Source organism: Haplochromis burtoni, unplaced genomic scaffold (assembly GCF_018398535.1).
Source record: "Haplochromis burtoni strain Fernald_Lab_line unplaced genomic scaffold, NCSU_Asbu1 Contig_412, whole genome shotgun sequence".
Classification (NCBI taxonomy): Eukaryota; Metazoa; Chordata; class Actinopteri; order Cichliformes; family Cichlidae; genus Haplochromis; species Haplochromis burtoni.
In genome coordinates this window covers 459,756-476,741 of record NW_024582773.1, presented here as the reverse complement: position 1 = coordinate 476,741, position 16,986 = coordinate 459,756, and the positions used below count along the sequence as shown (strand labels likewise).

The following is a 16,986-nucleotide window of genomic DNA, read 5'->3' as shown; positions in this document are numbered from 1 at the left end:
TGCAGCACTTATTCAGGTGTGAGGGTGATTTATTGATGATAACAAACATAAAGAGGAGATGGCAAAACAGAACTACGGATGAACTAAACTGAGTGAAACTACACAAAGGAGTGGCAAACCTGAACACGAAGGGAGAACAGCAGGGAGAGCACGCAGAGGATTTCACAGGGTAGATGCAGAGTACGCAGGATAACACAGAGGATGAACACAGGGTATGTACACAGACGACGCGACGAGGAGCAGAGGAAATCACACACTATAAATACACAAAGAGACACTGGGAAATCACACACAGGTGGGGGAAACAGCTGGACCTGATTAACCTGACGAGACAGGGGAACACTAACACCAGGGACCAACAGAGGGAGCACAAACCCAGAACCCAGTGTCTAAAATCCCAAACACAAACCATCCCAAAACAGCCATGAATAATAATGAAAGTAATAACAATAAGTACATAAACATAAAGTCACTGAGTCATGGTCGCAGGACCATGACAGTACCCCCCCCTCAAGGGCTGGCCCCTGACAGCCACAGAAACACACCACCAGACCCGGGCGGGTGGCAGGGGGCCCAGGACGGAGGGACCGGGCCATGACCAAAACGAAGGCCCCAGAGTCCCAAACAAACGTTCACAAAACTCACAGGGGAGCAGAGTCCGAAGCACGAGTTCAGGCGGCCGGCCAGGGGCCCGATAACACAGGAGGCCAGGATGGGACAGTTCAGGAGGCCGGCCACGAAGAAGGCCGTGGAGGCGCACAAAAGGTTCAGGAGGCCGGCCGTGCGGAAGGCAGCGGCGGCGCGTAAAGAGTTCAGGAGGCCGGCCGTGCGGAAGGCAGCGGCGGCGCGTAAAGAGTTCAGGAGGCCGGCCGTGCGGAAGGCAGCGGCGGCGCGTAAAGAGTTCAGGAGGCCGGCCGTGCGGAAGGCAGCGGCGGCCCACAGGCGATGGCGGTCCGGGGGCCGGCCGTGCGGAAGGCAACGGCGGCCACACAGGCGATGGCGGTCCGGGGGCCGGCCGTGCGGAAGGCAACGGCGGCCAGTCAGGCGACGGCGCCCGGCCAGTAGCCTAGCCAGCGGTCTAGAAAACGGCCGTTTAGGTCCAGACCCAAACGAGGCTGGGCCAGGCGAGGCTGAAGGCACGGAAGACGCTGCTGCAGGCGATGGTGCGGATGCTGCAGGCTCTACTGCAGGCGAAGATGCAGACACGAAGGCTGGACCAGACGAAGATGCAGACACGAAGGCTGGACCAGACGAAGATGCAGACACGAAGGCTGGACCAGACGAGGAAGATGATGGAGCTGGGCCAGGCGAAGCAGCTGATGAGGATACTGAAGCTGAAGCTGGAGCTGGACCAGGTGTGAATGAAGACACGGAAGCCGGGCCAGGCGTGGATGAAGCCGGGCCAGGCGAGGATGACGCCGGGCCAGGCGAGGATGCGTCCTCAGGCTGAGGTGGGGCCGTAGCTGGCGGTAGCACTGCCGGTGGTGGTACTGCAGGAGGCGGCGCTGCAGCCACAGGTGGAGAAGCAGCCACAGGTGGAGAAGCAGCCACAGGAGGCCGGACGGGCTCCTCGGGCCCCCCAGCCGACGTGGCAGCCGGTGTGGCATGAGGCCGGACGGGCTCCTCGGGCCCCCCAGCAGGCGAAGCAGGAGGCTGGACGGGCTCCTCGGGCCCCCCAGCAGGCGAAGCAGGAGGCTGGACGGGCTCCTCGGGCCCCCCAGCAAAAACAGCCTCAGAACCAGCGGGCACCGGGGCCCCCGGCACACACAAAACAAAACTAGGAGGCACGTGGGCCTCTGGCACACATGAAACAAAACTAGGAGGCACGTGGGCCTCTGGCACACATGAAACAAAACCAGGAGGCACGCGGGCCTCTGGCACTATGAAACAAAACCAGTAGGCACGTGGGCCTCTGGCACATTGAAACAAAACCAGGAGGCACGTGGGCCTCTGGCACACATGAAACAAAACTAGGAGGCACGCGGGCCTCCGGCACGCATGAAAAAGAACCAGTAGGCACGTGGGCCTCTGGCACATTTGAAACAAAACCAGTAGGCACGTGGGCCTCTGGCACACATGAAACAAAACCAGTAGGCACGTGGGCCTCTGGCACACATGAAACAAAACCAGTAGGCACGTGGGCCTCTGGCACACATACGGAGGGCTGCAGCTGCGCAGAGCACTGACCCTGCTCAGGCAGTGACAGCCCGGTGCAGTTCACAGCTGGCATCTTGGCCACCAGGGGTCCAGAGTAAGCTGAGGGCAGCAACCCCGCCTCTGGGGAAGCCCCGGAGTGAGTAACAGTCACTAATGTTGCCAGCTGTTGAGGAACAGGTCCGTAATGAAACAGTTTGTCTCCCTGCTCAGAAACAGCGGTGGAAAAACAGTGTGAAAATTGTGGCTTAAGGGAGGCTAATGGTTGAGCTACAGACTGGGAAGCTTGTGGCTGGACACAGAACTGAGCCGGAGAATGGTGATAAAGTCCTGGCTCAGAAGGAGCGGCAGAGAAACAGTCTCTCGGTTTCACAGAGGGTCTGTACACGCCCACTTGCGAAGGATCAGTTACCACGAAGGTAGGTAAGCGATCCGAACAGTCTCCCATCCCGCTCTGAATAGCCCCAGAAAACAGAGTCTCGGAATCTGGGGAAGCCAGAACATGTCGCTCGCTCACCGCCTCGGGCTGCTCGAAAGTAAAAGCAGACGGGGGGTGAAGTCCGAGGTCCAAAAGGAGAAACTCCCGCTCCCACGAACAGAGCGAGTCCAGAAGCCATGGGAGACCGGTCACCAGACGCTGTAGCCGCCTCTCTATCAGCGCGCTGGGACGTGCCACCCGGGCTTTCCAGCCACAGGTCGATCAGCTCCTGTGTGGCGTCGATGAGCGTCTCCCGTAGCTCCCTGGATGGATTAAGCGCTGCTGGGTCCATCTTGTGGTCGCGTCGTACTGTCACGGTCCGGGGCAGCGGCCGTGTGGAGAGTGGAAGGAGGACTCAAAGTGCAGCACTTATTCAGGTGTGAGGGTGATTTATTGATGATAACAAACATAAAGAGGAGATGGCAAAACAGAACTACGGATGAACTAAACTGAGTGAAACTACACAAAGGAGTGGCAAACCTGAACACGAAGGGAGAACAGCAGGGAGAGCACGCAGAGGATTTCACAGGGTAGATGCAGAGTACGCAGGATAACACAGAGGATGAACACAGGGTATGTACACAGACGACGCGACGAGGAGCAGAGGAAATCACACACTATAAATACACAAAGAGACACTGGGAAATCACACACAGGTGGGGGAAACAGCTGGACCTGATTAACCTGACGAGACAGGGGAACACTAACACCAGGGACCAACAGAGGGAGCACAAACCCAGAACCCAGTGTCTAAAATCCCAAACACAAACCATCCCAAAACAGCCATGAATAATAATGAAAGTAATAACAATAAGTACATAAACATAAAGTCACTGAGTCATGGTCGCAGGACCATGACACTGGGGGACTTAAGTACACAGGCTGAATGATGAGTGATTAGAGACAGATGAGTGAACAGCTGAACATAATGAACTAATGATAAATGGGAAGAGGACTGAACATAATGCACACAGACTAAGGCTAACACAATAAAACAGGAAGTGGAACATACAGAAGATAAACAGCGAACATGAACTGAAAATACTGGGTCAACGACCCAGGAACCCTGACAGTTTGTTGAAGTGAAGAAAACAGACATTTGAATTGTGTAGAACCCGAGCAGAAACAAAGACTCACAGGAAACGTGTGGAAGTTCTGCTGAGCGTGACACAAACGAAAAGTCTCTCTGCTGTGTGCTTTACGGAGGCATCGCTGGAGATAAATGTCCTGAATGGCAGGAAGCCTTGTGCCAGTGATGTGCTCTGCTGCCTTCACCACCCTCTGTAGTGATTTACGGCTGCTGGCAGAGCAGCTTCCGTACCAAACTGTGATGCAGCTCGTCAGCAAGCTCCCAATTGCACACCTGTAAAAATTTGAGGTGATGTTGGCGTTCATGCCAAACTTCCTCAGCCTCCTCAGGAAGTAAAGCCACTGGCGAGCTTTCCTGATAGCAGTGTCTGTGTGAAGGGTCCAGGAGAAGTCCTCTGTGATGTTGACTCCAAGGAACTTGAAGCTGCTGACCCTTTTGACCTTGACACCGTTGATGTGGCTGGGCTGGTGTTCCCTGACTGGTCTTTTCCGGTAGTCCACTATCATCTCTCTAGTTTTGCTGATGTTGAAAGTCAGGTTATTTTCCAGACACCACTCGTACAGCGCCATCACCTCCTCTCTATAGGCCATCTCATCATTGCCTGTGATGAGGTCTATGATGGTTGTGTCATCCGCAAAATTGATGATGATGTTGGACACGTGTTTAGCAACACAGTCGTGTGTAAACAGGGAATACAGGAGGGGGCTAAGCACACAACCCTGTGGCGTACCTGTGTTTAGGATGAGTGATGAGGAGGTGTGCTTACCAACTCTCACCACCTGGGGCCTGTTTGTGAGGAAGTTTAGAATCCATCTGCAGATCGGTGTTCCCAGCCCAAGGTCGACGAGCTCCGTGGCAAGTTTTGAGGGGATGATGGTGTTAAATGCCGAGCTGTAGTCGTTGAAGAGCATCCTTGCATATGTATCGACTACATCTGTTCCTTCAGATTTCTGAGAGTAGAGAACAGCAGCAAATAGTTTTCTCCAGAAAAAACTTTTCAACAGTTCCAGGTGACTGATTTATGAGAGACAGATGTTTCATCCAATTACCTGCTGACCATAGTGACGCAGTGCTCAGTAGTTTTCAGTCAGTTTCCAAGAAAGAGTTCAGATGTGCCTCTGTCAAGCGGTCCATCTGCTGTCAGGTTACCAATTCTGTGGGTATTCCCAAAAGACGGCTCAAACCATCTGAAGAAAAAGCAAAGATGTCCATCATCTTCATTCTTTATTTTTGAATTCAGAAACTTCAGTGTGAGTCACATCAGACACAACTTTATTTTTACATAATTTATTTTTATTCTTGTAAGCTTCTCTACGCTCCACACATGCTTCACTGCACGATGACTGCGTGAACGGCTGTAGAGCTGAAACAAGAAGTGGAATGATGTCACAGTAGCTTGTTTAAGCCTTAAATTGTTTATATTCCAGAAGATCAGGTACACCAAAGCTGCTGTCAACAGTTGTTTTCTGTGCTCCTGTGGACTGAAACTGCTACTGAATTGCTCTGAATGTTCTCGGAAGCGTGATATGTAGATTGCTTTGTAATCAGCCATGTTTGTTTTCTGTCTGATTTAAATGAGCTGCAGTGATGATAAGTTTCCAGAATGATCCGGATCCAGCTCTTTTCCTGTTTGAGTGTGTGACTCAGTGCTGCAGGCCTGGTTTCTCTGTAGCGCTCTGTTTCTTTTGTCTGTCGTCCTCGCTTCATTTTAGACGTGTGAACACGGCGTTCTCTGACAAACAGAAACCTTTGGCGGTAAAGCTCCAATAAAATTAGAAACATGAGAAAGGATGACAGTCGGGTTCGGCTCAGCGTGGAAGTCCCATAAAGGAAAAAATTACTGGGGATAAGATCGAGAAGAGAAAATAACTGTCATATAGGAGCTTTTCTTCTTACTGTTCCCACAACAAATTCTCACATTAAATTTCTCTTTCATTCTCGAAACAACACAATGTTCAAAAAGGAGACAAATGATCATGCTTGTTTTTAATGTTTAACAGGCTCAGTGTTTAAAAAAAGGCACGCAATTTTGCACATAGGTTTTAGTGTTTCAGCCGTCGCCATTTTGGGTTTTTTGGACTATATTTGTGTGGTTAATAGTCTGCAGCCCCTAATTGTATAAAAAAAACATCTAAATTGAAGCTCTGCCTTTGTGGACGCTCTGTTAGAAGGAGAACTTTATTGATCCCCGTAGGGAAATTCCTCTCTGCATTTAACCCATTCACTCAGTGAAGCAGTGGGCAGCCATTGGGCGCCCGGGGAGCAGTGTGTAGGGTACGGTACCTTGCTCAGGGGTACCTCAGGGTAGCTGTTCAGGGGAATCGAACCCCCAACCTTCTGATCATGGGGCCACCACTCTACCTACTGAGCTATCCCTGCCTGTGAAGTTAGTACAGTAACTTCACAGCAGCCATATTATTGGTCACATGATGTCATTAAAAAGGCTCCAAAAGGCTTCAAAAGCACAAACACAGACCAGAGGTCGAGTTCAGGTGAGTCATAGTAGACAGCTAGCAGCTACAGCTGCTTGTGTCACCATCCACCTGTCAGTCAAAGAGGCCATGCCCCTCTGACTGACATCAATGACAGAGCCCTGTGGAACACCATGAGCTGTAAGAAGGCACTCTGTGGTGATTTTTGTTGCTCACAGTGATTTCTGATAGTTACTGCTTCCAGTAAAACTCTGGTTTGAATGTAAAATACTTCAGGTCAGACCTTCAGAGACTCATCATACATGCGGACTTATGTTTCTTAATACAAACATTTCTGTTAAGTTTATTGCGTATTTTTAATATATTTACAGTATCATTAAACCACAGCACTTCTGCTTCTCTGTGTGAAACTAAAGGCTATCGTCAGTATTTTGTCTGACACTGACACCAGGTCAAATGTTCAGATGATTTACCAAAGTTACCACAATACAATTTAAACAGGTGAGTTAACATGGGAGTCCATGAGGACTCACTGCTGCCTGCGCTGGTCGTTAGAGGAACTGCAGGTTTGGGTTTTTGGCTCTGGAGGTTGAGAAACGTTTTCATGCACAGACAGGAGACCTTTGAAGGTCGTGCGCGAGTAGATGCAGACGGCTGGGAGTGTACACTGAACATGTTTCTGTTTTCTGTTCCTCAGGGGAGGAGTTTTACGAGACGTCTCCATACGAGCCGATCCACTTCTCTGAGGAATTCAGACATGCCTCCATCATCTCAGGTAACGCCACTGTGTGTGTGTGTGTGTGTGTGTGTGTGTGTGTGTGTGTGTTTGTGGGAGCAGACTGAAGCAACGGACACACACTCATCTAGGTTGGTGTGGGTGGAGGAGGGGCTGATTAAACTCGGGCCACTCGCTCCATCTGTGAGTGCGTGAATGAATGCGTCTTTGTAATTACAGACGTGTGAGAGAGCGTGCAGCTGAAGCAGCTCTTTCATAAAAACCTATTTTTCGTCCAAAATGCGTTTGTGCCTCTACATACTGCGCTCATTATTCAGAGGACAGAGAGATAACCTCTGCTCCTTTTCATTACAGGCTGTCACATATCGTTGACATCCCACATGGATCAGTGTGGAGGTGGAAATGTGCTCAGGGCTGCAGCTAATTATTATATTTTCATTATTGATTAACCTGCAGATTACTCTTAATGAAATTATGAAATATTAAGTTTATTAAATGCAGAAAAAATGCTGCAAAAATGCTCATGAGTATTTTTTGGAGAGTTTCAAGTTTTTTCCCGCTGTTACGTTTCTGTTGCTTTTCACTGCACCTATGTGGAAACGTCTGCCGTGGAAAGTTTAAAGTATTCACAGATTTGGAACGTCATGCAGTCTTTTGTTTAAAGCACACAGGTGTGGGTGGTGTGGCTCATTTAGTGGCCAATAAAAAGCTCTGATTAGCACATCTCTTTGTGGAGAGTGCTGCTGTGTGTGTGTAATCATAGTGTTATGTGAGATCAGTGGCAGAGTTACGTGTTGTTTCTAACTATAAAACATCCAGAGTGAGACCATGGCAGGATAATGAAATATACTCACATGTCCTGGTATATGAATCTCACTTATCCTCACCTCTATTAACATAATTAAACTTTATTTATACAGCACCAAATCACAACAGCAGTCACCTCTAGATGCTTTCTGTTGTGAGATAAAGACACTATAATAATACAGAGAAAACCCAACAATCAGACTATGAGCAAGCACTTTGGTGACATTGAGAAGGAAAAACTTCCATTTAACAGGAAGAAACCTTCAGCAGTACCAGGCTCAGGGAGGGGCGGCCATCTGCTGCGACCGATTGGGGAGAGAGAAGGAAGACAGGACAAAGACACACTGTGGAAGAGAGCCAGAGATTAATAATAACTAATGATTAAATGCAGAGATGTATAAACACATACTGAGTGAAGAAGAAACAATGCATCATGGGAATCCCCCAGCAGCCTACACCTATTGCAACATAACTAAGGGAGGATTCAGGGTCACCTGATCCTGTCCTAACTATATGCTTTATTAAAAAGGAAAGTTTGAAGCCTAATCTTAAAAGTAGAGATAGTGTCTGTCTCCTGAATCCAAACTGGAAGCTGGTTCCATTCTACTTTTAAAAATTCTAGGAACAACAAGTAGGCCTGCAGTGTGAGAGCAAAGCGCTCTAATGGGGTTATGTGGTACTATAAGGTCATTAAAATAAAACGGAGCCTGATTATTCAGCACCTTGTATGTGAGGAGCAGGATTTTGAATTCTGGATTTAACAGGGAGCCAATGAAGGGAAGCCAATATAGGAGAAATCTGCTCTTGCTGCAGCATTTTGAATAACTGAAAGGCTTTTCAGGGAGTTTTTAGGACCTATCCTAGTTTTGTATCATGTGTCACATGACTGTTGGTACCACCTGGGCTTCTCAGATGCGCTGAAGTGCAAATGGCAAAAATTTTAAATGAGTTTCAATAAACTGATTTTGGTAAAGTATTGGTTTTTCTTGAGGCATATGTAACGCATAGTTGCTCATCAGGAATGTTTGAAGGATGAAATGAGAACAGCGAAGCGGTTAGGCTCAGGCACTAAATCTACCAGGGTCATGTAAGGTGCTGAAAGCTGCTTGTGAGGTTCAGACGCCCTGCAGTCACTGAGTGAAACTGTTGGATGTGTGTGTTCAGTCTTCTCCTTCATACGTTCCAAAGAACCTCCTCGCTGTTGATATCACGGCTGCTGATGACTCAGTTATCATCACCACAGGATCCCTGCAGAGTTATCTTCTTTATCCTCATGCAATGAGCCAGCACCAAAAAATAAAACATGGAAAGGATGTTTTTGGATGCCATCGATGGAGGATTTCATGAAAAGATGCACTTAAATGAATCGATGTATTAAAAATATGTTTTTCACTCTCTGTCAGCATGTTAGCAGGACTCCATTAAAGCTGTGCATGGCTTTCCGTCTCGGTCTCACACGTTTCTGAGGAGTGTTTAAATGTCAGACGCCCTGAGCGATACAGCATCATTTACACTTTCTTTCTGTGTGTGTGTGTGTGTGTGTATGTTAGTGTGTGTGTGTGGTCAAACATCTGTGAAATAGACTCACGGCTCTGTAAATTGGCTTCTGCTCTCTCAGATTAACACGAGTCCAAACAACATGGTCAACACAGGAGTGCTGCAACCAACACAGCTTCAAAGGCACTTTCTGTTCCTAACACACTCACACTCTCTTTCACAAACTCTCTTTCACACACACACACACACACACACACACACACACACACACACACACACACACACACACACACACACACTTGTCTTCATATCTTAGTGAGGACATCTAAATAACATAACCCTTTCCTTAGCTGCTTACCCTAAACATCAAAAATGAATGTCTAACCCTAACCATAATCCTAACCTACCTGTAACCCTGACACTGAAACCACATTTTGAGTCTCAAAAATGTCTTCAGACTCGTGAGGACGAGCACTTTGTCCCCATAAGTTGCAACTATAGTAGCAATTTTTAGTCCTCACAAAGTCATGTAAACACGGTGCACACACACAGACACACAGAGGACACTGGTGCAGGTGTTGTGTAAAGTTTCCCTTATTTCCTCTAACACGGCGTCACCAAACACAACATTAATCTGTGGCCGCTCCTTTGCACGCGTGCAGGACAGGCGCGTGGGGGGAGGGGCCGGCTTGCAGTCCAATCACCTGTCATCAGGAGTCTGAATGCATGATGTGAAGATGTGCAGCGAGAGAAGCTCGAATGCTCCATGCTGATAAAAGACGACGGGGGTGGGGGGATAAGAGGATCATATAGAAGTGTGTTAAACAGCAGTGGCAAGAAGAAAGAGCCCTGGAACATTAAAGTACGTTTCAGACAAGAGTGTCGCAAATTGATTGGAGGGAAAGGCTAAGCGTGACAGAGTTTTTGTGAATACGGTGTGTGTGTGTGTGTCTGAGTGTGTGTACTCGAGAACTTGTTAACTGTTTGCAGACTCGAGGCGCAGTGAGAATACTTTAGCGTGTGCAGCGAATTAGAGCTGTAATGATTCAGCTCATACAAGCAGCTGCAAACCTGATTATAAAATTTAAATATTGTTATCTCCTCTAAACAAACTCTCTGTTTGCATTCTCGGAGCGCCGCCACCAGAGGCGGAAAAAATGGGCAAAGCTTGTGGGTCTGCAGACTGAAGCGCCTTAAAACTTCGTTTCTCCTGATGCCCAGCACGGGGCAGCTCCTGTCATGTCAGTAGAAACATGAATGAAGTCAAATTGTCCTTTGCGAGCAACTGATGTACTTGCAGCAGTCCACAGCAAATGTAGATATGTGGTCCATCCATCAAGTTCTCGGGCCAACCTGAGGTCACCTCCAATAAAGGCCAAGCCCACTTTACCTGCTACCTTTTCCTCTGTCTGCACTACATCAGTCCAGTGCAGCCATAACCTGAACACATGAAACATGCATGTAGGTAGCCATCCACTGCACAGTTGTCTTATAGTGGCAATTTCTCTGATGGCCAGCAGGGGGCGACTCCTCTGGCTGTCTGATTGTATAGAAGTCTTTGAGCGATTGAGCCTCCCACTCCCCTGATCTCTGAGCTCAGTGAACATCATCCTGATGAGTTCATGGTCTCAGTCACTGCTTTCAGGTCTCACTGAATAAAGCATGAAGCTTATTTTGAAGATCTGGAGAGTCAAAGAGGCACGATAGGGCGGTGTCCCTCAGTCAGTCATCATTCATCACATTTGAAACATGGGACAGCAAAGCTCCCCAGAATCACAAAATCAGCACAGAGTGGAGGTCAGGGTGGAGGGGTGTGTTAGCAAAGCAGTGATGATATACTTTATTCCTAAAAGTTGCAAAATTCATGTGCAACCTATAACAGAATATTTAGGTCAAACTCAGCAACACAGAATCTGACAAAGTAACCCAGTAAGGTAAAGTTACTGAGACAGAAAAAGTAACAGAGTTAAATAAGTACTTTTCGCAAGTTTATCGCTGCTCATCATCCACGCCTCCCGCTGAACGCGTAGCGCTACTTTGAAGTTTGTTTTTTGCGCTACTTTGTACGGCACTATGTTGCCTGGCGGATGGACATGTGACCAACATACCACTCTTGAACCCCGATACTGTGTGTCGGATCACATGTCCTTCCACCAGGCAACGTAGTGCCGTACGACAGCGGGACAAACAAAACAAATCGTCTTACGATATGACAAAAATCATGGACAATCCATAGAAAAGCCGCACCTGACTAAAAGCCGCAGGGTTCAAAGCTTGTGCAAAAAGTAGCAGCTTATAGCCCGACAATTACGGTAAATAACCCGAGATTCACAAACTTTACAGAAAATGTAAAGTTTTTGTGATATGTATTGTTGTCGGGATAATAAATGTCTTATATCGGGATATGAGATTTTGGTCATATCGCACAGCCCTAATGTGTAGATGGATGTGCAGATGGATGGGCGGGTGGGTGGGTGGATAGATGGCTGGTAAACTTTGAGTTTGGATGAAATGTTGTGTTCACAGACACAAAAAGTGATAAACTGACAGCAGCTCTGGTGTCTTACAAAGTAAGGCAGTCATTAAGCAGCAAGAGAGGCGGCGCTGTAACAGGTATGTGATCTGATATGAGAGAATACTTTAGTGAGCAGCCGGTAGTGTTACACTGTCAGGTGTTGTAAGTGAAGCTGATGCTGGACAGAGACCTGCAGAAAGACCCAGAGGCTGCTGTCAGACTCAGTTTACACAGCAGCCACTGAGCTGAGAGTTCATCCTCCCATAGATGGAAATGTGCAGAGCAAAGCCCACAGAAGCAGCAGCTGTGATTATAATGCAACAGAAGCAACTTGAGAGTTTGTCTGAGTCAAACTCTGTTAGGTTCACTCTGATGGAGGAGTTTGGTGTTAGGCTGATCAGGTTGGGACCCAGGGCAGAATTTAAGTTTACCAAAACTTGCTTTGACCCTCAAACAATGAAACTTCCTTTAACTTGTACGTTACATCACCTCACCGGACAAGCACGAAGCTCAGTGTTTTAGAAAATCTCTAATTAAAAATCCTGTGAACAACTACAACTCCCAGGGTGCATTTCACTAACTTATAACACTCTGTTAAAAATTATAACATTTATAACTTTATAACATCCTGTTATAAAATTTCAGTTCTTCTCCTTTAGCTATCCCAGCATCCTCCTCTGTCTCACCAGCCCTCTTCATGTCCTCCTTCACTCCTTCCTCCTCCCTGCAGCTCCACCTTAATCCTCTACCCTCCCTCCTCTGCACATCTTCAAACCATCTCAGCCTCTGGGACTCTGATGGACTCCCAGTGAACATCTGAACATCTGCAGCTCAGCGTCATGGATAACATTTTAGCTCAAGTTAACTCTTTTAATTAGCTTAAAATGAAATACTGTAGTTGTAAATAAAGTGTTGCATGTATTCAACTTTTAATGGTGTTTAGATGCACTTACTGTGGAATCTAAAAAGCAGCAGTTAGAGTCTCTGTGTGGTCACTTTAATGTTGGATTTATTGTAATGTTTTACTTTGAAAAGCATCCGTATACGGTCGTGTGGTTTAAATACAGCTTGTTTGTTTCCTCTTTGTGCTGATGATTCAGAGACTGCATGATTCACTTAATCAGACACAATCACGCTGCAGCTGATGGCCAGGCTCATCATCACCACTCACCCAAATAAAGGGCTCTTCATCTTCTTCATCTTCATCTCTAAAGCCCCTAATCTGCATTCATTACACCCCTCTGCATGTTTTCAGAGACTCTACAGCTCCAGATGTTTCCCCTTATTCAGCTGTCTGACCTGATCAAGGTCTAAGCCTGTTCAGAGTCCACGTTTACATCTGAAACAACAATACAAAGACACAGCAAGGATGCAGCTGTCCTCACTTCAACTTCAGCTTGGGCTCAATTATATCTGGAAGAGATATGAGAGGGACAGAAAGAAAGACAAAGGAGGTGAGACAAGAGAATATGAAAGGATAGATAGAGGAAAGGACATGGAAACAGTGACGCCAGAGGTCCGGAGGGAGCAACGGGAGGAAAGAAAACCGAGAGGAGTGGAGATGATAAGAGAGGAGGAGAAATGTGAGACGAGAGCTTGGAAAAGCAGAAAGTGAGGAGAGTTGATGGCAGCAGAAAGGAGAGCGGAGCAGATAATTTAACCACAGGGGAGGAAGACGTTTCCTCTGACGCAGCTTCGTCTGTGCGCTCGCGCAGGAAACCGCCCAGCGTCCGCCCAGCGTCCGCCCAGCGTCCTCCACGTTCAGAGGAGGTAAGTGGGTTTTTCTGAGATTCACTCTGACTTCAGACACTTCCCTGCAGCTGTTCACTTCATCATCACAGCAAAGTGAGAAATTATGTTTAGTATAGAGGGGGTCACTCACTGTTAGCCGAACATATACCTGAACGGTGCTGAGGTCAGAGGACAGCCAGGTAAGGTGCTGCAGGGATGTCAGCATGCAGGATCCTCAGGCCTAGCGCTGCGACTGCTCTGCATCATGCCTATTGGTAGTGGGCGGGATCTAGCAGAGAGCAGGTGAACATGTTGTCCTCAGAGTTGATATTAGAAGAAGATTTTGGGTGCCGTTTGGGTCAGAACATCTCCAAACCTGCAGCACTGTTGGCGTTCCTGGTCTGCAGGGGCGGGATCTATCAGACTGACTCAAGGAAGGAACAGCGGTGACCCAGGGTCACGGGCGTCTCACTGATGCACATAGGGAGTGAAGGCTGGCTGTGTGGTCCGATCCAACAGACGAGCTGTTGGACCTCAAACGTTTATGCAGACTCTGATAGGATGCACAGAGCATCACCTCTGACCCCTGTCTACGTCTGAAAGCTTCAACTGTGACCCAGATCACAGAGCTCGTCTGCACCACAGCACTGGATGGAGACCAGTGGAGTCTCGAGTGGAGTCTGATCGCTGTCACCTGACTCATGATCTCAGTTCAGTTCAGTTTCAGTTTTATTTGTCATATGCAAGTTAGCACAGGGTCAACATTGCAATGAAATGTGTTTGACAGCAGCAGTCACTCAGCAGCATGGTACAGTAGAAGAAAATATAATAAAATATAATAAAATAAAATAATAAAGAAAATAGAAAAATAGTAAGGAGCAAAATATTAGAGAGACGTGGTAAAAGAGAAAAGATGACTAAATATATATGTATCTATAAATATAAATATATGTATCTATAAATATAAATATATGTACACTAGTGATTAAATAAGAAAATCTTGAAAAGAAATATGACGGGAGGGCAGATGGGATATTGCACAGGAATGAGCAGCAGAAAATTACAGTATTGCACTTTTTAAACATAAATATCAATAACAATGAAGTGGAGTGACCAGTGTAGATTATACAGAATACTTGTGAAGCTGCAGGGTAGCTTCTGAGTGCTGTGTTGTGTGTGTTTAAGTGTTGTGGTTGAGGTGTCATATGGCTTGGTGGTAAAAACTGTTTTTGAGTCTTGCAGTCCAAGCAGACAGGCTCCTGTAACGTCTGCCAGATGGTAACAAGGAGAAGAGCTGAGGTGGCTGTGGTCCTTGCTGTGTGCTTTACGGAGGCATCGCTGGAGATAAATGTCCTGAATGGCAGGAAGCCTCGTGCCAGTGATGTGCTCTGCTGCCTTCACCACCCTCTGTAGTGATTTACGGCTGCTGGCAGAGCAGCTTCCGTACCAAACTGTGATGCAACTCGTCAGCAAGCTCTCAATTGCACACCTGTAAAAATTTAGGTGATGTTGGCGTTCATGCTAAACTTCCTCAGCCTCCTCAGGAAGTAAAGCCACTGGCGAGCTTTCCTGATAGCAGTGTCTGTGTGAAGGGTCCAGGAGAAGTCCTCTGTGATGTTGACTCCAAGGAACTTGAAGCTGCTGACCCTTTTGACCTTGATACCGTTGATGTGGCTGGGCTGGTGTTCCCTGACTGGTCGTTTCCGGTAGTCCACTATCATCTCTCTAGTTTTACTGATGTTGAGAGTCAGGTTATTTTCCAGACACCACTCGTGCAGTGTCATCACCTCCTCTCTATAGGTCGTCTCATCATTGCCTGTGATGAGGCCTACGATGGTTGTGTCATCCGCAAAATTGATGATGATGTTGGACACGTGTTTAGCAACACAGTCGTGTGTGAACAGGGAATACAGGAGGGGGCTAAGCACACAACCCTGTGGCGTACCTGTGTTTAGGATGAGTGATGAGAAGGTGTGTTTACCAACTCTCACCACCTGGGGCCTGTTTGTGAGGAAGTTTAGAATCCATCTGCAGATCGGTGTTCCCAGCCCAAGGTCGACGAGCTCCGTGGCAAGTTTTGAGGGGATGATGGTGTTAAATGCCGAGCTGTAGTCGTTGAAGAGCATCCTTGCATATGTATCGACTACATCTGTTCCTTCAGATTTCTGAGAGTAGAGAACAGCAGCAAATAGTTTTCTCCAGAAAAAACTTTTCAACAGTTCCAGGTGACTGATTTATGAGAGACAGATGTTTCATCCAATTACCTGCTGACCATAGTGACGCAGTGCTCAGTAGTTTTCAGTCAGTTTCCAAGAAAGAGTTCAGATGTGCCTCTGTCAAGCGGTCCATCTGCTGTCAGGTTACCAATTCTGTGGGTATTCCCAAAAGACGGCTCAAACCATCTGAAGAAAAAGCAAAGATGTCCATCATCTTCATTCTTTATTTTTGAATTCAGAAACTTCAGTGTGAGTCACATCAGACACAACTTTATTTTTACATAATTTATTTTTATTCTTGTAAGCTTCTCTACGCTCCACACATGCTTCACTGCACGATGACTGCGTGAACGGCTGTAGAGCTGAAACAAGAAGTGGAATGATGTCACAGTAGCTTGTTTAAGCCTTAAATTGTTTATATTCCAGAAGATCAGGTACACCAAAGCTGCTGTCAACAGTTGTTTTCTGTGCTCCTGTGGACTGAAACTGCTACTGAATTGCTCTGAATGTTCTCGGAAGCGTGATATGTAGATTGCTTTGTAATCAGCCATGTTTGTTTTCTGTCTGATTTAAATGAGCTGCAGTGATGATAAGTTTCCAGAATGATCCGGATCCAGCTCTTTTCCTGTTTGAGTGTGTGACTCAGTGCTGCAGGCCTGGTTTCTCTGTAGCGCTCTGTTTCTTTTGTCTGTCGTCCTCGCTTCATTTTAGACGTGTGAACACGGCGTTCTCTGACAAACAGAAACCTTTGGCGGTAAAGCTCCAATAAAATTAGAAACATGAGAAAGGATGACAGTCGGGTTCGGCTCAGCGTGGAAGTCCCATAAAGGAAAAAATTACTGGGGATAAGATCGAGAAGAGAAAATAACTGTCATATAGGAGCTTTTCTTCTTACTGTTCCCACAACAAATTCTCACATTAAATTTCTCTTTCATTCTCGAAACAACACAATGTTCAAAAAGGAGACAAATGATCATGCTTGTTTTTAATGTTTAACAGGCTCAGTGTTTAAAAAAAGGCACGCAATTTTGCACATAGGTTTTAGTGTTTCAGCCGTCGCCATTTTGGGTTTTTTGGACTATATTTGTGTGGTTAATAGTCTGCAGCCCCTAATTGTATAAAAAAAACATCTAAATTGAAGCTCTGCCTTTGTGGACGCTCTGTTAGAAGGAGAACTTTATTGATCCCCGTAGGGAAATTCCTCTCTGCATTTAACCCATTCACTCAGTGAAGCAGTGGGCAGCCATTGGGCGCCCGGGGAGCAGTGTGTAGGGTACGGTACCTTGCTCAGGGGTACCTCAGGGTAGCTGTTCAGGGGAATCGAACCCCC

At 47.0% G+C, this 16,986-nt stretch overlaps 1 protein-coding gene across 1 annotated transcript in view; it reads left to right on the top strand.

The window, feature by feature from the left end:
- Positions 1-6,851: 6,851 nt before the first annotated feature.
- The window catches only part of LOC102311782 (GDNF family receptor alpha-2), a gene marked incomplete at its 5' end in the record, with an annotated part of 80,626 nt that continues 70,491 nt past the window's right edge, over positions 6,852-16,986 (top strand). Inside the window, 1 exon segment of the mRNA XM_005948116.2 lies at positions 6,852-6,929. Coding sequence (XP_005948178.2) covers positions 6,852-6,929 — 78 coding nt within the window.